This window comes from Podarcis tiliguerta, assembly GCF_965153285.1.
Source record: "Podarcis tiliguerta genome assembly, chromosome: 17".
NCBI lineage: Eukaryota > Metazoa > Chordata > Lepidosauria > Squamata > Lacertidae > Podarcis > Podarcis tiliguerta.
The window spans coordinates 25,313,524-25,339,398 of NC_139550.1; the positions used below are offsets into that span (position 1 = coordinate 25,313,524).

General features: G+C 39.4%; 1 protein-coding gene across 3 annotated transcripts in view; it reads left to right on the plus strand.

Annotated features, from left to right (window-relative positions):
• Positions 1 to 25,875, plus strand: part of CNTLN (centlein) — a 161,576-nt gene that overhangs the window by 50,985 nt on the left and 84,716 nt on the right. For 2 of the 3 annotated variants that reach the window (XR_014506276.1, XM_083419492.1), the window contains exons 8-12: positions 3,463 to 3,654; positions 10,812 to 10,985; positions 15,269 to 15,394; positions 16,782 to 16,903; positions 21,851 to 21,976. Coding sequence is in view for 2 of the 3 variants with exons in the window: in XM_083419492.1 (XP_083275618.1) it covers positions 3,463 to 3,654; positions 10,812 to 10,985; positions 15,269 to 15,394; positions 16,782 to 16,903; positions 21,851 to 21,976 (740 nt within the window). In the remaining variant the exon portion in view is untranslated. The remainder of the gene's footprint in view (positions 1 to 3,462; positions 3,655 to 10,811; positions 10,986 to 15,268; positions 15,395 to 16,781; positions 16,904 to 21,850; positions 21,977 to 25,875) is intronic. The other variant, XM_083419493.1, reaches the window with a different exon arrangement.

Genomic DNA, 25,875 nt, shown 5'->3' on the forward strand with positions numbered 1-25,875 from the left:
ACGAGGAACCATTGGTGAGCACTCTTTGGGTTTGGTCAGTCACCAGCTACAAATCCACTAATAGTAATATCGTCTAGCCCATATTTTACCACCATCTCTGCAAGACTGTCATGGGGGACTTTGTTGAAAGCCTTACTGAAATCAAGATACGTTACATCCACTGCATTCCCCTGTCAGCCAAGCTGGTAACTCTATCAAAAAAATAAGATTTGCCTGACATGACCTGTTTTTGAGAAACTCTTGCAGGCTCTTAGTTATCACAGCATCCTTTTCTAAGTGCTTACAGACCGATTGTTTAATTATCTGTTTCTATCCTTATAAAATCTGTTCTCTTGATCCACTTGGAAAGTCAAGCCTGTTTTTGTTCTCCCTCTTTCTCTACGCTTCGGACAAACAAGTGTAATGTCCTTTCAAGCTAATGATGTGACCATGGATTTATATTTGAAGAGCTGGTCAAGTTCATTTCGGGTTTATCAAGCTCATTTGAGCAAGCTTTGAAAAACAACACTTGATTGAGTACATCGAAGACACATTGTTTATCTGTGTTGCTGGTCCCAATTTCTGTAGATAGAGGAAACACAGATGTGGTTTAGGATTTAAACTTAGTTTCCTGTTTGGGAGCAAACAATGTTACTTTTGGACCATTGAGAAAGCTTTCCTTTATGAGATTTTCAATCAGACCAATTAATAAATAGCTAGGCAGCCAAGACCTCGCTGAAGGGAAGTGCTGCATTTTGAAACAAAACTTTTAAACTGTAAATTTCAGAGTGTGCTGATAAGGTAGTCTGGAGACCGAGAAACTCTTGTTGTCTTATTATCCTTAGTATTGATTTAAGACTCACCACCTTGAGTCTTAGGTGAGGATAAATCTATTGAGTCTCATTAAAACCAGCATGCTACTGGAGCACTTGGTGTGTCTGGGACCAGTGAAATAGTTGGTATACATTTTTAGAAAATAATTCCTTTTCTTGAGAAGAAGAGCTATAAATACAGTATAAAATAGATGTCAATGAGTTTCCATAAACCCACTAACCTAAAATATGTGGACTGAGGGGAAGTAGTGTTGTGTAGCCCATCTTGATATTAGTGTGGAACTGAATGCCTACATCCAGTTTTTCTAACTTGGGATCATTGGTTAGACTGTGTTCTACAAAAACGCCTGAGAGTTTGGAGATGTTTTCCATTGTAGTTATGTCTGGATATGTATTTATAAGCCTCTCAAGATGTTATATCTAAGAGCATGATACAAGCGTGAATGGGCTCATGTGATTAATCTGGTGCAGGACTGTCCAAATTTAAAATATAGGTGGAGGATTAATAATCATACTATCCATTTATGTCATGCGTTTCAAGAATTCAAGATTACCAAAAATGTCTGAACGCATAAAAACCTTTAGACTGAATATTTCCTATATTTAAAAAAACAAAAAACAAATCCTGGATCTATAAATACTAACACATCATAGAAAAGGTTCGGGTAACTAGAGCCTCTCTTTTTGACATGTAAGGTTTGTTGGTTCATATGTGTCTGTTCATTCAGGATTTTTTTTATGTTGGGCATATGGGAATGTTCAAACATTCAGTTGCTTACTCACAGCCTGATTACAGCCTATTACTGTATTGTTCAGAAGCAGGGAAGGGCTTCACCCTTGGTGTCTCTAGGTCAGGGTGGGAATGCCTCCCATCTGAACCCTGCCGCCAGTTAGGGTAGACGATACAAAGGAAGATGGATCAATCATTTGACATGGTATACGGCATCTTTCTGTGTCTGTGTATATCGCATGATATTACCAATCATTTGCCTTCACTCCTGAAGCTGCAATCCCATACATACACAACTGGGATTACGGTATGTGCCATTGAACTCATTGGGACTTACATCTGAGTAGGCATATATGCAAAATTGTGCAGCAAGTTTGTCAGAGCAGCTTTATTTATTTCAATTTATACCTTATCTTCTTTTGTTCAAGGCCGCTTGCAGTAGCTTTTAACCCATGGGATCAACTGTGACCTAATAAACTTGGTCTGCCTGTGCAAATTTCGTTATTTCCTAAATGATATGCCAGTGAGTCACATGACCTGAGGTTCTGGGCATATGGGCTATCTGACCACTAACAGAGGTCATTGATCTTGCTATAAGGGACGATATATCATAGGACGTACATGCTGATAGGCTCAATGCCATTTGGAAACGTAGAAGGCTTTTCCTCTGTGAATTTGCCTATAGAGTGGCTGACAAGTCCTTATCTAGTTCTTACAGCCAGCACACTAATGCAAGGGAGACAGTTGTCTTGGAATACTGCACTTTTGATTTGTTAGGGGAATATAAAGTCTGTTATCTGGTTCCAGCCATTTGGAGGATGAAAACTTGTTGGGCCTTTTGCAAATGTAGACATCTGCATTGCTGGGTGGCTGCAGGTTTTGTTTTGTTTTGTTTTGTTCTCTTTAATATTTTTATCCAGACAAGTTAGATGGCTTAGAGAAACCTGATCATCTTCGCTGCTATGTAAATAACAGTAAGCTACTGTGGTGCAGGAAAGAACTTGGAAATGGTATTCTGTTATACAGTAGCTTCAATTAACAGAGAACTGTATTTATTTATTTTTTTGCCGAATATTAAATAGAAACTAGAAAAAATCATTTGTATGCACAAGCCCTACCCATCCATTTTCTATAACCCATGACATGTGAAACTGTAACCATCAAGCTAAAGCTGAGTTCATGTTCTTAGAACCAAAATAGCCCTGGCAGGCAAAAAATGTTTGTTGCATTTGTCTTGTTGCTGTGTCTGTTCCATTCATGAATAAAGTAGATGTGGTCTAATTTCTGTAGGAGATACTTGCAGAGGCAAGTTGCTTTTCTGTCCCTTTCCCTCTCTCTTCCGCCCCTGCATTCTAGGAATCTCCGGCTCTTCTCCCAGGGCAGTTCTGATACTGGAAGTGTGCCAGAGCACGGCAAGATTAAGTTCAGGTGGATTCAGGTCCTTTCACATGCTGTCGCCTTTCGTTATAAAAACTAGACCCACCCAATTTATATGTCAGTGTGATAGAATGGTTGCTTCTGTCATGTTTTGTTTGGCCTATAGCCTTCATTTAGTAGTGTAGAATTTAGATTTCTGGGAGCTGTTACATCTAAGATAGTTTTATGCAGAGTAGCTTCTGTAGATTTACTTAGTGTAAAATATAGGTAAGTACACTATAGGTAGTACACTACAGTTCCAGTGTCAAGCATTTTCTTTCTATGTGTTGATGAAGGGCATTGGAACTCTGTCTCAAACGAAATCTGGCAGAGTGGGATCAGCATTTACAAGGATTGAAAATGGTTTTAATTATACTGGTTCTCTGAATTTTGTTGCTAGATTTCACAGTCTTAATAGTTGCATATTTATGAACATGTGCTCTTGTTCATGACACTTTTTCTTAAATCTTAATTTTTTCTTAAATTTCTTAAATCTTAAAATAGCTTTACAATGAATTGACCATATGTTTTGAGAAACTCAAAGCAAGTGAGTTGGAGCTCCGGCAAAGTCAAGCTTCTCTCCAGAACCAACTACTTGAAAAAGAACGGCATATCAGTCAGCTGGAAGAACAACTTCAACAGGCTCTCAGCTCTCTGTTTTCAAAACCTGAAAGTCCTTCAAAACAGAGAAAAGAGGTGAGAGACAAATTGTTGGCAAATAGTATTTTTAATTATCCCACTGTCCAAGTGAACAACCTGATAGATATAAAACCATGCACCCATGAAACAATCAAGCATCAACTAAGTTACGTATTTCTGTAGCACTTGCGTTGTTGTTGTTGTTGTTCACACAAAAAATGAGAACACCAAATACATAATGAAACAAAAACAAACCAATAACGCCCCTCCCACAAACACATTTAAAAGGCCATAAAATGTTTGATCAGCCCAATGCCTGGTTATAGAGAAATGTTTTTGCTTGGCACCTAAAGATATGTAAGGAAGGTGCCAGGCGAGCCTCCCTGGGGAGAGCATTCCACAAAAGGGAGCCACCACAAAAGAGGCCTGTTCTCACGTTGCCGCCCTCTGGACCTCTCATGGAGGGGGCACACGAAGAAGGGCCTCAGGTGATGATTGCAGGGTCTGAGTCACTTCATATGGGGAAAGGCGGTCCTTGAGGTATTGTAGTTCTGAGACATTTAAGGCTTCATGTGTCAAAACCAGCACTTTGAATTGGGACTGGAAATTAATTGGTAGCAAGTGCAGTTGGGCCAGGATCAGTGTAATATACTCTAACTGTCTTGCCCCAGTGAGTAACCTGGTCGTCGAATCCTGTACCAGCTGAAGTTTCTGAACTGCCTTCGGAGGCAGCTCAACATATAACATGTTCCAGTAATCTAACCTAGAGGTTACCAGAGCATAGATGACAGAGGTTAGGCTATCTCTGTCCAGAATGGGGAATAGCTGGGCCACCAGCTGAGTCTCAAGGGACAGCAAAGGATCCAGGGGTACCCCCAAGTTATGTACCCACTCCTTCAGAGGAAGTGTAACCTCATCAAGAGCAGGCAACCTCCCCTCTGGAGAACCACCCACTAACAGTGCCTTGGTTTTATCCGGATTGAGCTTCAGCTTGTTGGCTCTCATCCAATCCATTACCAAGGTTGCACAGCTGCATAGTTCATACATAGTTCATATAGGTCAAAGAGTTCCACATTCCAATGGAAGACCAACTTTTTAAATCCTGCGGGTGTAACGTTTGGTCAGTTAATACCACCAACTGGTTGATTACGCACTCTTCAGTCCGTTCAAATGTTCTTCCAATTAATTGGGTAGCAGGCTTTTTAAAAATTTGAATGCAAATCAAGAAGAATGGACACTGTTGTTGGAGAGGCATTTCACTTATTTTCTCATACAGAAGGGAATGCCTTTTCTAAGACAGGACATTCCACCTGCTGGTGCTCTGTGATGGTGCAGAACTAGGCATGACTGGCATTTTGCTGTGAAGACAAACAGAAGTTTTCCAGGCTTAATATTGTTCTCCACCAGGGATAACATACCTGTAGCTTTCTAAGTGCTGCTGGATTCCATCTCCCACCAGCTCCAGTCAGCATAGTCAGTGATGATGGAAGTTGCAGTCTTAACAGCATTGGGTGGTGGTGGTCCAGGGTTTCCATTCCTTACACCATCCTCTCCCTGGTCCAGTTTCCTGCCATTCCCCCCGCTTGAGTTGACCCATGCTTAGCAGCACTGGCCACAAAATGTGAACAAACTTGCTGTTTCTCCTGAAATCATCTTGAAATCCTGGATCAATGGGCATATTCTTGCATATATTTTTTTTAAGGTTGTTATGGGAATTTAATGTAAAAAACAAAAAATACCTTTCCCTTCTTCAAAGTGGTCAGTTCTTCAGGTAAAATTGTGTGCCTCTTTTAATCAATTGTTTTAAACCCATAAGATTAATCAACTATGATTCTTGCCCCCCGTCCTTCCTATTTCAACCCTTTGGAAAAAACCTAAATATTGAAATTTACTCAGTGGTTTGTGAACACATGGAATGAGTATTATTCATGTATTTATTTCCTTTGAGAAATGCAAATGATAATCCTTCTGCTGATTCAAATAATAGTACTTAGGATAATGTTCTTGAGTAATCCATACACATTTTATCTTCTGCATAAGCACCCCTATAGTAACCCGTGTGTGTGTGTGTGTGTGTGTGTGTGTGAAAGAGTTATCATTTCTAACTTTCATTTCAGTAATTTCATCCACATCGCTAGCAAAATATTTGCAGAGACAGTATTCAGCTAAATGTGCTGAATACAAGGCTGATATTAAGCATTTCTGACCTTTGCCTCTTATTTACAGTTTCAGCCATGTGATGTTTAGAACCGTTTTATTTGCATTTAGTAGCTTCCCAACCCTGCAACGTGGTATGTTTGCATAGGTGGAATGCATAGACAGTTCTCTATTGCAAGGTGAGGAACATCCCATGGAGGGTCTCTGTGCAGTAACCATTTTTTGTTAATGGTAACAGGGCTGCTGGGAGCAGTGTATCAGCAACATTAGTGTATGTAGAAAGGTGCATGATAGGAAACATAGTTTGAAAAGGTTGCAAGTGTTGGGTTTTACCATCTCTAGGAGCGGTTTAGCATGCAAGCCCCACCCCTGCCCTTTTGACTGAATTCTGTTATCCAGTAAGAAGTTTCAAGCCAGTAGCAAAGTGCCATATCCAAAGTTTCTGTCTTCAGGACTTGTTGGTGAAGCTTAAATGTTTATATGTTTAATAAGCCAGCAAAGCGAATATCCATTTCCCACTCAAAGCAAAGGCAAGCAGTAAGAATGGGAAAGTGCAGGGCTTTATTATGGAAACAGCAACTCAACTTTAACTACTCTATAGTGGCAGTGTTCATGCCGCTATAATAAAACTTAAGAACGTTTTAGTAATTTTTTCCCCTACAATTATTCAAAATTACATTACCCTTACTGAAAACTGAATGGCTTTTAGTGGATTAATTAAACTGTAGCTGGTTTGCCATCTGGGTGCAGCTTGTTTAGCTGCTTTTCATAGAAAGATTTTTCACGGAATAAAGAGCATTTTTGTTGTTAGAAAGCAGCTGCTAGAGAATACTCTTTAAAATACAAATGATGTGTGCCCTAATAATTTATGTTGCTCTATATTAAAAATAATGTTGCGGAAAAAGAACTTTTGTAACATCTTATTTTTTTGTCAGTGTTGCTTTGTTGAATTCATGGAGCCTCTTACAAATCAGCTTTTATAAATATATTCGCTTTTCCCCCCATTCGGGTTGCTCATGATATTGTGCTAAGAGTTCAGGGTTTAGGCTAGATGCAGAAGAGGAACTAAAAAGGAAGAGAGAATTAAGTAGATTTGATTTTATGGCTCAAGTGGTTTCATTAAATTAGAGTGCTGTGTGCTCCCGTTCATTAATGAACTTTTGCCATATGCTTTAACTGTTCTGGTCAATAGCTGATAAAGAGGAGCTTGTGTTAAAAAACAAATCTGGATAAAAATATCCCTGTGATGGGCTTTTATCAAAGGAGTTGCTTTGAATTCAGTAACTACTACTGAGGCAATATGGCTCACAATTTGCGACCCAAAGGTAGTCATACATTATTGGAATAGAGCCTACTGCGCTTCACATTACACAGATGTGAAGACCTGATTATAGCTGCTTCATAATTAACAGTGATCCGATTTGTTTTGTGGCATAAATGGTGCATGTGTAGAACATTAGCCATGGCACTCTCATTCAAATTCAACTCGAGGGCTCAGCGGCAGGCGGGTCACGAGCTTCAGGGAGTAGCAGCACAAGCTCCTCCATATGTTCTTGCGGCATCTTACTATGGCTATGAGTGCAAGATAAGTTCCCCAAAGAACCTAATCGTGTTCTGTAATTACAGTGCGGCTTTCTGCTGGCTAGAAATGAGGGAGAAGCTAAAACCCTCATCAGATAATTTGTAAATTACTTTACATGGCGGATGCCTAACTCAGTTGGTTTTCAACTGCTGAAATTATAAATAATTGTAACAGATGTGGCAATATGGCTGGCCTCCAATAAATGAGGCCCTTGATAATTTGGCCGACCCTTTGACAGGCCAATTTAATAAAATGTGAACAAAATCTTCTTGCTAATAATTTATCATCCCTTTTCCCAATAGAATAAATTTAATTACCCTAGCAGTTAACAAGGTCACACCCAGATGCCAAACTCAGCTACAGTTTTGATAATGCAATCAGGAATTGAGAGGTGATGACAGCGTTGTTGTTTTTTTCATTACCTGGCTTCACATAAACACAGGTGGCGTAGCTTTCTTGTCAGTTTTTAATAATTACAGGCTATTATGGAATGCATAGTTAGCAGATTGAAAACCACACTTTGGTGAATTTGTTTGAGTATGATTGAGATTCTAATGTATAGAGATGATAATATATAACAAGCGTCGCTCCTGGTTTACTCCATTATTGTGCACGATTTGATTTCTACTGGTGACAGAAGTGTAACCGTTGTGCAGACTTTGGTGTAGCTGGCTTATAAGGCTGTGTTTGTTAGCAGCAGTAAGACGGAAGAGCAAAACAACACCTTTTCCTTCCTAATCAAACTAACTCTGCCTTCCCAAACTAATATACAACCGTATCACACAATTGCATGCTTGTAACCCCAGAGGAAACCTTAAGGTCATCCGGTCCGACTCTGCATATGAGGCAAGATGCTCCTTACACAAGCGTTACTACATTGGATTAGAAAACACAATCTAGGTGTCAGTGTGCTGAATGCAGAAAGAGCATGCAAAATATACTTAAAATGGCGTGGAAAGGCGTTTAATTGGAGTCTCTGTAAAGTACTGACTGCATTCAACAAAATTGTTTGAAAGTCTTCTCTAGCACTGATAATATGGTCAGCAATATGTAGAACAGTTTAGCGTGAAATTAATGCTGCAGTTTTGATTTCAGTGAGGCATTGGAAAGGACTTCGAATGATAGTCACAGACAAAAGTCCAGATGGCACCCCACACATTAACATGGGGCTTTAAGCTACAACAGGAGAAAGGTGTCCAAGTATTGCCGAACTGTCTGGCATGTGGACTCTGGATTATGGCCATATGCAACAATCATACAGAATTCATTATGAAGTTAGAGCTCTGTGAGTCGTCCCCCGCCCCTGCTCTCTGTCTGCATTGGGCATTCTTCATCGTGGACATGGAAGATTCCAAGATGTAGATGTAAATTGGCTAAGCTCATCACATCCTGATGTCTTTAGGCTCAGCCCTGTTGTGTTATGGAATGTTCTCATGCTCTATAAAGTTGTGTTGCTGTGGCCTCCCTGATGAGTGCCCCATTTCTCTGAAAATTCTGTATTGCCTTCTAGGAATTGTAGTGTGATCCCCATCCTTGTTGCCTTGTTTTCACTCCACAGTACCAACCATGGTGGAGTGCACCTTGAAAATTCAGCCTCCCCTAAATTCAGTGTTCATTTAAAGGTGAACATACCTAGTTGTACCTTCTGGAACAACAAGTAGACTGAAGCTAGCCATCCTTGGACATTTGCATTTCCCCCTGAATTTCACAATGCAATTATCCAACCTAGTAATGTGTACAGAAATGCATATACTGGGGTAAAGTATGCATAAAATATTCGGGGAAATTGCTCTGCAAAAATGTGTATATTGGGCAAAATGATACACACAGGTTTGTATATTAGCAGAATATCACATTTGAATCCTGATGAGGATGTGCGTATGTGTTTCAAAAATTTGCATGTGGAGACCTGAACTTAGACTGGAAAATGACAAACCAAGAGAAAACAAAATTGACAGATTCTCTCCCCTCCTAATAACCACATTAAGGGCTTGCAAGACTCAAAAGAAGTTAAGAGTAAATAATTTCTACACATTCCAGCTTTTCAGATCACCTAATCACCAAATCTGATTTATCATTCTGAGATGGAGAAGAATTTGGGGGGGAGGAGGGCAGAATGGTACTCAACTACATTATAGCTGGGCCTTATATTTTGAACAGCTTGTATGCTATGCCTGGTAATTACAAATTTTGATGCTATTCCTCACTATATAGCGTAGTAAATATTGTTACGATGTTTATAAAAATTGATTTTCCTTTGAACTTGCTAGCTGCACTTGTATAAAAACTAAGTTACTGGAGTGTTAACTAAGACAAACAATTAGTGAGATGTTTCCTTTTATCTTAACACAGTTAGATACAATGCATCTTCTCTATATGTTCAATGCAAACTTGTCATGTGAGCTGCACACGTAACTATATGCATATTTCTTGTTAATGTTGATTCTTGATTAGGTTGATTCACATACAACCTACCATTGGTTCACATGCCCCTGCTTTCCCTCATGCACGTTGTAACCGATTGTATTCTCTAGAGTTGGAATTGTCCTAATGGGCTACATGGAGAAGGTTTAGAACTTTTGCTAGCAAACATGTTAGACTTGCGCTACACATTTCATGGCAAATAATCCCAAGGCTCCCATGGTATAGCTACAAGTTTATACATCAAAACAACACAGATTCCTGTGTTTTGATGATGGTTTGAAACTTCAGCTGATAAAAACTGCTATGCCATCTTTGGGCCATGGTGAGGGGTGCATTATGAGTGCATTACACCAGTGTTCTAATGCCTTTTTGCTTTTCAGTTCAAAATGTTGGCAATGACCTACAGAGGCCTAAATGGTATGGGCCCAAAATAGGAAGTCGTCTTCACCCCATGTTCTTTTGAAGCCTTTAAGAGCTCCTATCAACTGTGTCATCTATGTATTAAGCCAGGACAGAAAGGGCACTAAGAGATGTATTCCCAGTAGTTGCACTGTAATTTTGGACCTCCTTTTCCTTGGACAGTTCTCCGTGAATATGTGCCCTCCAGAAGCAGTAAAGTGTTTCTTTTACTGACTTTCGATGCCAAAGATAGGATAGATGAAATGTTAGTATAGATCAAGGTGGGATTTAAAAAAAAAAAAATCAGTGTTTTATAATTAGCATATTGTTATCCGTCCTGTTCCCTTGGGATGAGGAGGGCTGTGGAATTGAATTAAATAAATTAAATCCCTGTGGGAAACATCCAAATCATTATGAGCACAGTTCATATCATAACAGGTACAATCCCAAAAAAATGTTTTATTGAACTTAGCCCTATGTCCAATTGCACTTAAATATTTTCTTTTATTCCACCCCAGCCCCGGCTATAAAAGGTGGTCTTTTGGTGTACAACTTTTTGATTTAATATGTGAAGCATAGTATGTTGGCAGCAGTATTCATATTTTGCTTTTATCCCCAAATATTCCAAAGTACCTGCCCTTCTGTTTTCTAGGAATTCCAGCAGTATTCTTTAAGTGAGCTAGAATATCTCATACTATCACAAAAATCTGAAATAAAGCTTTTGAAAGAAAAATTGAAAAGAGCAAATCATACGCTAGCAGATCATAGCCTTTGCAGCAGAGATTTCTTGGATTGCATCAGTGTTAAGGCTGGGAAGAAATACAAGGTAGGAAAGCTTTATTGCCTTGTGTATTTGTGTCAAAATGAGGTTGGCAAAGCTTGACATTTTGCTCTGGGACTCGGATAATACCAGTTTTAATAACTGTCGATGCTACTTATAATTCTGGAAGCTTGATCGAAGAGTGTTTTTATTATCTGCCAAAGACTTGTTAAAATAACTGTTGGGAGTAGGAAGTTTTACCTTATTAAACACTGAATAAAGGATTGTTAATTTAATGAAATTATTTAAAGGTTCAATTCTTTGTAGGATTCTTAAGATGAATATTTATTACTTGATACTGTTTGTGAGGATGCCCATTCTTTTCAAACAGATGAACTTAAGAAATTGAGTTTGAGATTTAAAAGTTTGCAATTAATATAAATGCTGAGTTAGGAGTTCTGTACAACTGGTGTTGTTTTATCTTTAGAATTAATTATTGAATCTGAACTCAGTTATTTTCCATTTATTTTACCTATTAGAATTTGTATTTCTCTCTGCTCTTAGATGTTCAGGGCTTGTTACATCATGTCATTTAAAAACAAAAAACAAAATATATTACATGAAAATAATCCCACCTATACCTGTATATCACTAATTTCCAGATACCAGCCAAAATATGTCTTTTCATTGGTTCTGATTATTCTTAATTGTGAAGCAGCTCCACAGAACACTAGTCTTCACTCTTCTTGTATGGATAGTATTGTTAATAAAGTAGTTTTGTGTAGTCATATTAATCACAATCATGAGGAAGGAAGATATTTTTCAGATACAGGGCTTCAATGATTATAGGAGTCTATAGGTCAGAACAGAACAACTACAGTGGTACCTCGGGTTACAGACGCTTCAGGTTACAGACTCCGCTAACCCAGAAATAGTACCTCAGGTTAAGAACTTTGCTTCAGGATGAGAACAGAAATCGTGCTCCGACGGCAGGAGCGGGAGGCCCCATTGGCTAAAGTGGTCTTCAGGTTAAGTACAGTTTCCGGTTAAGTACGGACCTCTGGAATGAATTAAATACTTAACCTGAGATACCACTGTATCTTGAATTATACCTGGAAGCTTGCAAGAAGAGCCCTGGTAGATTAGACCAGGCCTATCTTGTCGAGCATCATGTTTTCCAGAGTAACCAACCACATGCCTATGGGAAGACAAGCGGATACAAGCTCAAGAGCCCTTCTGTGGTGCTGGTGACACTGGACATAGCATACAGCCATCATGACTACTAATTACTGATAGCTTTACCCACCATTAATTTTTTTACTCCCCTATTAATGCCATAGAAGTTGATGGCCAATACAACAACACCCTGTGGTATTTTGAAACTAGGAAATTTGTAAAGATACAAATATGTGGTCAAACAGGGACTCCTTCATCATTCTGACCCCCGTGAAAGAAGTGGTGCCTTCTACTATTCCAATTTTTTCTAATTTGGAACCATTAGACATAATTAAGGTGGTTCTATGTCTGAAATACTGTAGAAAAAACTGGGCGAAGTTAATCAGGCACCATTTTGACGGTATTTTTTATCTTTAAAGGTAGAACATTACAGCTGCAATGGATGTCCTCTTTTCACCCCCTCCCACAAATGCTGTGGACACAGAGTAATTCTGAAACAATTTTGGAGGAAAATTTTCCCCTGCACTAAGACTCACCTTTTTTTGCAATGACTGCCCTATCCCGCCAGAATGCCCAGGATCTGGGGGAAGCTGCCATTTCCACTTAGGATGCTCAGGGACAACACTGTATCTGAGGCATTCTGGGTAGGAAATAGGTAGCAGCGGGGGGGGGGGGAGGACGGGACAGGAGGCAAGTGCCCCCCAAAGAAGGAGCTCCCCCCCCACTTGCCCCCCCCACTAGACTCCTGCCATTAACATATACTGATACTTTTGGTTCAGAGATCTTAACATGTGAAACACAACTTTCTCACCCAGAAATATACATTGCCTTTTCTGTGCCCACCCCACCCCACCCCCTGGAAATCTTTTTTTGGTGCTGCCGCTGGAGATAGCATCTGCCACAAGAGGCACCTGACAAGAGGACCTCTGCCATTGCTGCTGCTGCTGCCTGAAAAACCCCGCAAATGGGGTAACAAATTTGGGGGCCATTCTTTGTCCCACACTGTAGTAATCTTTGAAGTGGCCCACTAGCTGTGGTATAACAGAATCTACTTAGTTAGTTAGTTATGCCACTCTAGTGACCCTTATAAACTATACAGTTGTTCTATTAGCAACCTTTTCCCCACTTCTGACCTGCTCCAGGAAAGCCTCTAGCATGGAACATTTGCACCTCATTGGGGCTTGCACCGACATTTTGTTGCGTCAACCTTTCTATTGTATTGAAGACTTCATAAATGTTCTTCAGAATTCTCTCCATTCCTGTGCTCTTTGGCCTGTGCAACCAGTTCCTCTTCACTTACGGATGATCTACAGCAAAATGTGTTTTATAATCTGTTCGGCACCATCAATGTACATGGCACTTTATGGATCTTATTATAATAGCCTTTACAATGCTACAAGCATAAAAGTGTTCTTAAAGATTTATATAGCGTAGCAATGCATTAGCGGCAAGAAACATACTCTGCCAGAATAGTCAACCTGATGTCATCTGTTACCTTAAGTACAATTCTACGTAATTCCTACTGAAATGTGGATTGACTCACTGGAGTCAGAGAAAGGGTGGTGAGTTGGTGGTACAGTTTTGCAACATCCACCTTGAACACTTGGCAAGAGGGCATCAACCTTAGACTGCAATTGTGTTCCTGGAAGTGACAAGGAAGATGTAAATATGTGTGGAAGATGGAGATGAGGCATTAGAGTTCAGCCCTGTTCACCAGGTGTCCTGAGTCCCCCCTTCACAGGGATGCTGAGAAAACATGAACAGTGGTCATAGAAGAATAGGTTAGGGACAGCAGTGCCTCTGCCATCCTAAGCCTTCAGTACAGGCAAACAGAGAAATCAATATAACTTTTATTGTTTTGGTCTGTGGGCCAGTTCACACCCAACAGTTCTCATGCAGGCACCCCTGGAGTGTTGGAGACAATACTAGGCAGGCAGTACTCATGTCCACAAGCCACTTGCCTTCATAGTGGCTCAAAAAAATAATAAGGCTGCAGTTGCACAAATCCTGGTGATCAGGGGTTCCAGTTTGGCCCATGAGGCCATTTCCCCCAAACCACGTCCATCTGCTCTTCAGCTAATGTCAAGGGAATGTCAGCTGATGGGTGAGAAAACAGAGTTTAAGTCTGCATTGGCTGCACAATCCTGTTCCCAGCAGGAAACAGGATTATGCAGCCAAGTAGCATACCTCCTTCCTCAGATTATCTTTATAGTTGATGGGAAGCATATATTTAAATATGTTTTGCAAAGAGGTGTTCCACTACAGTCCGAGTCCTTATCCGTTTTGCGCAAAAACAAAGAACAGCAGAACCCTATTTCTTTTCTTTTGTGTCATTAAAAAACTGATGAATTTTGAAGGCACTGCAATTGCTCCTTGTTTTACAAAATAAAAGAATTGGAGAAGCTAAAGGAGCATTATATATCTTAGGCTGCTAAACTATTAAGTGCACCATAATGGTATTAAGATACTGCCCAGCCTTTTAAGCAAAATTATCTAGGAATTCAGTGAAGTTGATCTGAATCTTTCATGCCTTTTACATAAAGGCATATGACATGGTGCGAGCAAGAAGGTTGCCCAGTTTAAGTGCTATTTTCACACATCCTTTCTCCAGATTGCCGTAGAAAGCTGCACATAATATAAACACACACTCTTGTCTCTAGTTAGGCATATTATAGTTAATGACCATATGGTCATTATGGTATAAGATCTACTGTCTGTTGTATTTATATTCCTCAAGCATATTGTTCCTTCAACTTCACAGTGTGTTAAACTATTTCAAAGGGGAAAAAATCCTTTCCCTCTTGTTTCTGGTTGTCCTATCAAGTGTAACCTTGGACCCTTATAGAGCAATTAGATCAGCCTCTATCCCCTCCTTTGTAATGAGGTTTCTTGCATTTCTGAGTCTATAACCCTTTAGTCTTCCCTAATGGGACATCATTATTCTGAAAGAAACAATGTAAATGTAAATGAATATTCTCATTAACGAGTCACAGAGAAACCTTTAGTGGTAGCGCTGTGGTAATTCTGCTTGTTATTTCTCTGGTATTCCATGCAGGATTTTTTTTCTTTATAATTCATTATTAGTATTCAAAATTACTTGTTCTTTAATTTTGCATGTCTTTCATAATCCGGTGTTCCAACCAGTTCAACCATGTCCTTGTTTTATTCTCGAGGAACCACCTGTGAAACGTTCAAGGTCTCTGTCCCCAAAGAGCTTTTTGAAAGAGTCGGAGGAATTAAGAAGGCTTAAAATAGCTGAAAGAAAGATTGAAAACTTGGAAAAGACACTGCAGCTAAAGGTGAAAATTATTATTATTATTATTATAAGAATTAGCTTTCAGTTGGCATAGACAGAGGCAAACAAAAATCACAATGTCATTTTATAAAACCCAGCATACATAGCAATGCATACTGGAAATTGAAATAAATAAGATGTGTTTTCCATGGGCTTAAAGTTTTACCATTTTCACAGTCAGTCCTGTGCAACAAAAAAATTGAAATAAAATGTTCAAGCAGCTACTTAAATAGAATTTGAATTAAGGATTGTGGGGCTGGATCCCTGCAAATCTATCTGTCCACCATAGAAAGTTATGTCCCCATGTCTAAAATGGCCATAAGAAGAGCCTCCTGGATCAGGCCAGTGGTCCATCTATTCCAGCATCCTGTTCTCACAGTGGCCAACCAGATGCTCGTGGGAGACCATCAAGCAGGCTTTTGGTTTCTAGCAACTGGCATTCAGAAGCTTTGCTGCCTCCAACTGTGGAGGACAGAGCCTAGTCACTGAGGCTAGTAGTCTTTGATAGACCTCTCCCTCCATGCATTTGTCTAATCTTTTAAAGCCATCCAAGTTGGTGACCATCATTACTTCCTGTGGGGGTTCCATAGCTAAACTATGCACTGGGTATCAGCACAGCTTCAGGTTTTGGCTACTCTCATCGACAAAAAACCATGAAGTCAAGTGCTAAGAATAAATTCTTTGTTGCCAAGCACAGTTGATCTGTATTGGCTGTGTTACTGATAGGAAGGAACATGACTTGTTAGTCCCAGGAATACATAGGACAACTTGAGTCCACAGGCGCTTCGAGGATACAGTGAGGTGGTAATGTGTTGCTTCTTGTCAATCAGTTTCTGTAGTAATTAAACTATTGTGCTTGGTCACAACTATTTTGAATATTCGTAAGAACGTTTGTGAAATAAATCCATTTCTAAGAATCTGTATTCCCAATTATTGTTTTCAAAAACAATACAAACAAAACTATGCACTGGGTAGATAAGTACTTTTATGTGTTCTAAATCTTCCAACGTCCAGCTTCACTGGATTTCCATGAATTCTAGTGTTTTGAGAGGGGGGGGGACTTTATCCATTTCCTCCATGTTATGCCAAGTTTATAATTGTATAAACTTCTGTCATCTCACCTCTTACTCGCCTTTTCTCTAAACTGAAAGTCCCAGACATTGCAACCTTTCTTTGTAGGGGAGTCTCTCCAGCCCTTTGATCGTTCGGTTGCCCGTTTCTCAACCTTTTTCCAACTCTAAATGCCATGGGTGTTTCTGTCACCGCGTATGAACATTGTGTTGTCAGTTGATCGTAAATAATAATAAAAAACTTAGCTGTGGCAGACTGCCATTTTAAGCGCTTGCATTTTACTCAGTTGTATCTTATCACGTCACCTTGGTATTATGCAGATCCAAGAAAACGATGAGCTGAGGCAAACCCATGAAAAGCGCAAAAAGAGGCTGCAGATGTTACAGACCAACTACAGAGCAGTAAAAAAGCAATTAAAACAATGGGAGGAAAGCTATAGCAAGTAAGTTACACAGCTCATTAAAAACCATTATATGTATTAAATCTGAGTGTAACTTTTGCTGCTTAGGTGTTCTAGAAAAGAAGTAGATTAAAGCAGGGAAAAGATACTTTCCTGATACTGTTGGTCTTTATTGCACAGGCTCATATGAGTAAATGTTACTGTATAAACACGTGGCATAAACTGGAATGCCATTTAAGTTTAGATCCCATTATAAGTTTCACAAATGAACAGAGCCACCAATTACTTCTGTTGTGACTGGTCGCTGTCCTTTCCTTGTACCTGTGTTTTGTGGACATTTAGTTCCATTGTTTATATATAGCTTTTTTCCTCTTATCCGTGAAGAAAGGAGGAAGAGGGCTGTGCATATGCTTGGGGAGAGGGCATGAGCAAAGGCTCAGACGAGTAATGCCAAACCACCCCTTTGTTTTTGCTGCAATGAACTTAACACAGTATGACTACTTTCTCTAAGTTGTCAAATGGTTTGTTTCACCTCTTCTAAAATCTTTCTCAATTAATGAGTTTACAGTGGGGGATATTCAACCAACTTTACTCGGTGTAGATCCATTGAAAAGAATGAACATGACTAAGCTAGGTCCAGTCATTTCAGTGGGTCTGTCTGAGTAACAGTTAGTTGAATATCGCCCATTGTTTTAATTGTTTGTTTACATGTAGATTTCATTGTACACTCCAAATAATTCTGCATAGCATGCAATAATCATTATAAACACCTGAAACATTTATTGATATATGCAGTTATACTCCACTTTTACTGTTAGGTCACATGGTATAACTTCTATGAGCAATGGGCAAGAACAGCTTAGGTTTTAAATTAAGGGCAACTTAAGCAGGTCCATAGCTTGGTGACCAGGAGTGCCTATTTCCAGCTATGGCCCCTTTGGACAGATATTACATAGCCAATGTTCTCCATGCTCTATAACTTCCAGATTAATTATTGCAGCATGCTGAACATAGGGCTACCATTGAGGACAACAGTTCCAAAACAAAGCAGCCAGATATTACTAGATATTTGCCATAAATGACTTGGGCCCCAAATATCTGAAAGTCAGCCTCCTTCCTTACAGACCCTCTTGAGTGTTATGGTCAGTAGAGGGGGGGGGGGTTCTCTTGGGAGCTCCACAATTAATTTGCACAGATTGCATTGTTAATTCAACACCAGAATGTGTTGCTAATTAATCATTTATGCTTATAAGTTATAGGGAAGAAAGTGATCAATTCATAAACCCGGATTAAGCAATGGTAGTGAAAATAACAGTAAAACTAATTGAGATTCTGCTACTTCTTTGAATGGGTTTTTAGGAATAACTCTGAATCAAGGCCATGTATTGATTTCTTCAGGGGCCTTTGCAGGTTTTTCTATTCCCTGTAGATAGCTGTTGTGTGCCTGGGTTTATTAAAAGAAATGAAATGACCACCTTTTCTACTTCCATTATTTCCCTCCCTCTGCCCTAACCAAATGGGAGCCTCCATGGGGGCTCTAGGTATGTTGAACTGGTACAAAAAACCACACACAACGATCTTTTATTTTCTGTTTGAAGATGTGGAGCACTCTGAGACACTTGGGTTCATTTACCAAATTAAATAAAAGCAGTTTTTGTTGAGCTATTTAGCTCAGAATCACAACCACATAGGGATGGTGTTCAATGAACACAGCAAATTAGCATGGATGTTCCTCTCTCTGGAAAAGCCCCAGTCTTCAGTAGGAGGAGTTTTGATATGTTGGTTGAATATACCTCTTCCACTGGGATAATGAATTAATTTAATTTTATAAACTTGTCGTCTGTGCACAGGGTTTGTAGTATCACTGAGCAAGGAACTTTCTGGACAATTAAAAAACCCCTCAAATACTTATTTTAGGACCACAGTTATACTAGCTCTGATCCAATATCAGGACACCCTTGGATCTACAGGTATAGGGTGGTATACAAATTAAATAAATAATACTAATAATACATATTATTATCATGCCTGGTTTCCCACATGCTGCAGGGAATAGCAATTATATTATCTTAAATCGGGAGGCATATGCTCTGAGCAGTACATTACTGGATGGCTAAACTGTGAAAAGAAATTGTTTTTGAAATAACATGGTATAGGGACATAGGAAGTGGTCGTATACCAAAGCCAACCATTGGCCTTTGTAGCTCAGTGCTGGCTTCAGCGGACAGCTCTGACTTTCCCATTTCAGATAGATCCTTCCCAGACACGTCCAGAGATCTGGACTGAACCTGGAACCTTTTGAATGCTAAACATGTGCCATGCCACTGAGCCACAGGTCTCCTCATTATTGTGGAGAGAGGAGGAGAGACTTTTAAGTGGTTGCATTTCTTGAATATTTAAAGGGTTTCTTGATTCCTCATGTATAAGGGGAGGCATAGCTTATAAAGAGGGTTTTTCCAGTCTTAAAAAAAATCAAAATCAAATATAAGCTTCTGGCAAGGGAAAGAGTTGTGTCATTTATCACAATCCTTTAGGTGTCCAAAGCAGATGCACAAACACATTCCACAAAGTAGTATTGACTGCTAGAAATAACATTTTCTGATAAAGAAAATGCTGCTATTTGAAAATGTGAGGCCATTGCAACCAACACACTTTCCTACGGAATGGTGACTGTACGCAATTATTCTGAAGTAAATTAGTAATCAGGAATGGCTCTGGTTGCACAGAAGGTGAATCCAAAGGATGCCAAGAATCGTTCCATACACACTGGCTTTTGTTCAGGGGAGGTGTGAGGCACTTTCCACACTCATGTCAGTGTTTGGGGCAGCTCCATGCTTCCCATCCCTGTTATGTACCTGAAGCTCAGTATTGTTTTGAATGGGAAATTCTTGCGAGGAGCTCCTTCTATTCAGCAGAGCACCCACAGAACATTGGATCAAGCTGAATATTTCTATTTAACATATAAAAGATGTTTTGTTGACTTGCAAGGTCACTTTGAGAGAAGTGATTCTAAGACATAATTAGACCAGGACTTTGTCAAACCAGATGCAAAAGGGAAGATTACAAACCGTCACATCCATACCTTACCTGAGACACAAGAAATCCAATCAGAGTTGCTGGAACAAAGGAATCTCATGTTCCTTGAATTCGCCATGTGGCTTTTACAGGGACATCAAAAGGCAGCATGTGAGTAAAGCATTGTACTACCCTAGAACTCATTCTCAGAAGTCATTCTGCTTGGCATTATCGCACACAGTAAACTGTCCTTCTGGTGTAAATGAAAATATAGGGCATTGCATGCACTTTTAAAACCTATGCATTGTCCATATATAATTTTAATGGAGAACATTTGTTCTATAAATTTATTATTTTTAGAAGGCTTTTTATTTTTCTAAAAATGAAATGATTTTAATTTACAATTTCTAATGGTTAGAAATAGGTATAATAATAGGAATAATAATTCATAAAACTAATAATATCAATAATACCTTAACAGATGGTCTTCAAAATTCAAATATTAATGTATAAATATATGAATAATATAGATGACATAGACTTTTTCAGGAACATGTGCAAATACATCTGTATTGGCTTATAATTTGATTCAATTGCTTTATAATTTGATTCAATTGCTTGGTTCTCTTCCTATCACTGTTAATATGATCTCTATTTATGTCCTTTCTTCTGTTACAGTTTTTGCACACTACTGCCTATCAAATGTTTCCCATACCACTTTGTCATTTCAGTTTGGTTTTGCACTTATGACTCACCACAGTCAGCAAGGTTGTTTATGCAAGGCATAAATTAGAGGGGTTTTCTCCTCTTGTCTGCTGATTATTTGTCTTTTTCTGTCCACACTGTGTGGGATCATGCTCAAACCTCCCCAAACACAGCAGAATGGGAACGTAAATTGAGCATGTAGTAAGGCCATAAGCAGCATTCTCTTGGGAGGAAAGTGGACAATGTCATATGTCAGTTCTTGCCACAAAGCCTTTCATGTAATGTTTGTGTTGTGGCATGCTTATGAATCACATCTCCAAATTCCTTCCGAAGACAGACAGTAGAATCCCGAGCTTAGTTGTAGTGTCTTGTACAACAGCAACATTCTGTTCAAATGCAATTGATTTACTCTCTCCAAACAGAAAACTGGCAGTATGTGGATTTACATAATTTTATGTTAGTAACAACCCAGGGGCAGGGGTAGGTTTGTCTGAAAGGCGTAGACGTATCCAAGGCCACCCAGTGTGTCTCTTGGCTAAGCAGAGCCCTGATCTCAGTTTACCAGAATTCTGTGCTTTGACTATAAGCCAGTTGGATTGTGGAGCACAATGAGTTAAGAAAAGAGGTGTCATGTATGCCTGTGATGTCATGGATCTTTGTGCAGGAAGTTGTAGACTGCATCGCTATGGTGGTTTTGGGAGTACAGAGGCCTGACAGTGGGCTTGTAACTGGCACCACTAATGTCGAAGCACCATTTACGGGAACCAGCGTCTCCATATGAGGGCTGTGTATGAAAACACCATGGTTTGTGAAGTTCTGATTGTCTGAAAAGGAACTGCCAAGATCATGAAGAAGAGCTTCCTCCTGCTTGTCTTTGTGTGTTGATATATGCTTAGCTACTTCCTCCAGATCAAGTGTTTGTGCTACTTAAGGATCAGTTGACACTGGGTGCTGGGAGAATTGGTGGCTCCTCACCTTTCTCTGAGACCGTGTCTGACATCTCTACCTTTCACTTTCTCCCTGCTGACTGTGCAAACGAAGGCGAACGTTGCAGTTTGACACACACCATTTCTGAACTCTAGTGCCACATCAGCAGTTTATCCTTCTGAAATTAGTTAACGGGAATTTCAGTTTCTTGACGTGAAAATTTAGGGGCTATGTTTCAGTAATGTCATTACATGTCAAGTGTTGGGACATTACACTTTACACGGACATTTAAAACCGTTTATTTTATAGATTTTGTTGTTGTCATTGTTTGTTTAAATACAGGCCTGGAAGCAGTAAAAATGGAGCAGAGCGTTCTCATCCCCGGCAGCTGTGTCAAGAAGATTCTGATGCTGTGTGGAACGAGCTGGCGTATTTCAAAAAGGAACACAAAAAGCTATTGATTGAAAAGTGAGCTTCTTTCTTTCTTTTTAAAATACATATACATTGAGAAACATGCTCTTAGTTTGCTAAATCTTCTTCTCGTTGGGGTTTGAAGGCTACACGAAGGAATTCCTTTCAAATACCAAAATTAAATCATCTTCCTCTCCTAGAAAGAAAGAGGAAAGCACCACCCTCCTCCCACCCCTCCTTTTAAATCAGTGACAACAAGTTTGCTAGCACTAACAGAAACTGTATTACATGATCTAGGGATTGTGTTAATTAATGTGGCTCTCATCTGTTGGAGGTGTCGCTCTTCATTAGCCTGTATTTTACACACTGCCGTGCTTCATTTTTGGAATGAGGTGGTGAGGGGATAACCTAGCCAGCCATCCTTGTTTGATCTCCTTGATACATACGCAATGCAGAATGCCTCAGCTCTCTTGGTTCCCTGCCCTGTCCTGCTAATCCCAGCTGAGCTCATTATGGTGTAGCCTTGCTGCTACTCTTGGAGCCAGAGCTGTCCAAGCTAATTACTGGTAGCAGCAGAGCTGCCTGTTAAGGGTCTGGAGTGGATCTGCTAACATGGTCCTTCGTAGTGACCTGCGAAAGGCATGAGGGAGTTGCTCTCTTTCTTGCCATGCACAGCCTGTCCTTTGGGTTTAGTACTGATCCCTTCACACAGCTCTTTTAGCTGTGGTAAGTGTAAAACTTGGAGAAGGAATTCTTACTTTAGAAAACATACAGTTTGCCTCTTTGATCTTATAATTCATAGACTATTACACTCACCCTGGTAAAGTAAGAGCATTTCCCTTTCATACTAGAAAAAAGGGAGTTGGTAGGGATTGCATAATTATTCTTTTAATTATGTTTTAAAATGTCCTTTGTCAAGTTGATTTTGTTGTTTAGCATTGAGTGTGCTTAAAACTCTGAACGCCCCCCCCCCTGTTCTTCTGAGACTTCAGCAAATTTGTCAGAAGTGTGCCTGCATTGATAGAACATCTAGAATATTATCTTGGCAGTAAAATGCTGAAGGACCTACCTTTAAAACTTCACTGTTGGAACTACAAAAATACTGCTGTATCCATAGCGCAAGCTATGTATTAATATATATATGACACTATGATCGCTTGGATAATGATTTTCTGACACATTTACTGGCATCATAGGTTTTTGTATCATCACATAAAGATAGTAGCATATGGGATTCTACCATAGAATTTCTGAAAGCTGGAGATCTTCTTTACATTTTTTTTACTGCGTCTTGCAATGTTTTAGAATTCTGATTCTACTCCATTGTTCCAAGCACTAGACCCTACACTGGCCAGTTGCATTTCAGCATTATTCTGACATCTTAGGAAAACGCTATGGGAAGAAACTTGGGTAGTGCTTTTTCCAGAAAGATAGTCATGTTAGTTGGTTGCAGCAAATATAGCAGGGGTTTGTATCTAAGAATCAAACAATTGCCTGCTCCGAACAACTTCCATGAGTGCAACCAAACTTCCCCATCCTCTCCTCCCCTCCCTTAAAGTTGAACACATTTATTATGGCATAAGCTTTCACCGACGTCCGTCGATTTCATCAGATTCAGGAAGTGTTATCCTGTCTTATGAGGTTTGCATGGTTGGGAGAAGGAGAAACATAAACACTGAGATCACAAAAGAAACAAAGTGAAATAAAATGCAAAAAAGTACAGATGGTGCTAATTGCATTATCAACAGTGGCCATTTGCAATAATAATAATAATAATAATACAAAAAAATATTGATGACTCTGTTTTAGGAGGCCAATTAACATAGTGTAGTGTTGTAAAAACCTGTTCCAGTTCAATCCACATTTGAGCTTCCTTGTAACCTTGGTCTTCAAGGAAAAAGCAATATTAAATGGACTGGGGTTTGTTAAGGATAGAATACTGAAAGAAATAAATAAGGCTTAAAAGACTTATACAAAGTTCTGATTATGAACTGTGCTGTGATAGATTTGCAAAAAAGGAGCTACTCATTTTTCAAATGCTTTATCTCCAATCATTGAATCTACCTCTGATTTGTAGCAAATGCTGTTCAGTGACAAGGAAGATCATAAATTGACTGGTCCTACTGGTCTTTTTCTTAAGTTTCCTGTGAAGGCTTCAAGTGATAAAGTCATGTTCTTAGAACATCAGTATCACCAGCAGAAAAATTGGGTAAGATGTAAGACTGTACCGGTCTTCTCTGATGCACATATTACATCAGTGATGTTTTTAGTCAATGGTATCTGCTGATAGTTTGTATTTAAAAAGTTGCCTATCTCTGCTAGAGAGTCAGCTGAAGGGGGGGGGGGGGAGAACACAATAAAGATCATTTTCTAAAATAAAGATATTGAGCGGTGGCAGGCAAATGTTTTCCCCTTTGCTCTAAAATGAGCCGCTTACTGGTCTACATTTGCAGTTAGTACAGATGCCCAATTCTTTAATTGTAGCACTGTGTCCAAGATGTCTCAGTACCAGGCATGGTTATCTAAGTGTTCTATGACTAAGTGGTCAACTAATGTTCCTTAAAGGCTCCCCCCCCCCACAGATTTTATATAGCTTGTCTTGTTAGTTCTTGTATGGAATGTAAAGAATTGATCAGGTACGCTGTTTGTGATAAAGCCCCCTATCGCATGCATCCTGTGATGATTCACATTCCAGGGAAAGAAACTACTCTGCAGGACACACTCAGCAGACCTTCAACACAACACATGGCAAAATAGTAATTAATTAAGATAGAGCATTTGTACCCCAGTCTTCAGCTAAATCACCTCCCAAGGGGGCTTACACACAAGCAATTAAAACAAGGCAGTCTCTGCCTGCATTCTTACATTCTAAAAGGCATCACACACATATAAGACACACACAGTCATGACAAGGAGGAAAGAGAAAAAAGCACACTCAGGCACCAGTTCTTAAAGTTAAATAGAAGCTCCTAAAATGACCAAGTGGAATGGAAACAGTTTAGGAGGCGCTGAGCTGATGGAAGGAGCTCTCCTTATTTCATCTGATTGGTAGTGTTTGGCTGATGACCTGTTCAGATGCATGGACCTGTTTATTTGTTTCATACTGTTGTGAGCTGTTCTGGGAGCAAAAGTTTAGCAGTGGGATATAAATATGATGATCATGTGCAGGAGGACAGGAGATGATTTTTGAAAAGGCATTCTAATGGGGAAGTGGTCAGGAGTTCCACTGTGTGCCTCTGAAACATTTATTCTACTGGGGGTAAAAGGATGAAATTGTCGTATTTATTCCTTTCTCCATTTTAGCAAAAGCAATTATTGTAGCAGCCTTTCTTTGATTACTTCAAACTAAGGCTTGTTGTAGGTATAGCACAGAGTGCACTCTCTGCTTTAGATGGCGTAGCGGTTGAAACAGATCCATCAGCACAGGGGTACAATAAACATCAACCTCATCTCAAGAGACAAGGATCTTCCCATGGCTCTGGATTTAAAGAATCCAATTCCACCTTTTGCCTCCAGAGAAAATCTACTGGATGCTATTTTGTAATAATAATAATAATAATAATAATAATAATAATAATAATAATAATAATAATTTATTATTTGTACCCCGCCCATCTGGCTGGGTTTCCCCAGCCACTCTGGGCGGCTTCCATAGAAACAAAAAATACAGTAAAATATCACAGATTAAAAACTTCCCTGAACAGAGCTGCCTTAAGATGTCTTCTAAATGTCAGGTAGATGCAAAGATGGTGGCAAAGATGTTTCCTTCAGTTGCTGACACTTATGCCACAGATACATATTTTTAAAAACACTATGTCAGTTAGTGTAGCCACTAGCTCTTCTGAAATAGAACTGTGAACTGCAAAAGAAGAAGAAGAAGAAGAAGAAGAAGAAGAAGAAGAAGAAGAATTGTCAATAGCTACTAGGAATTCAGTTACATTCACAGTGTAGCCATG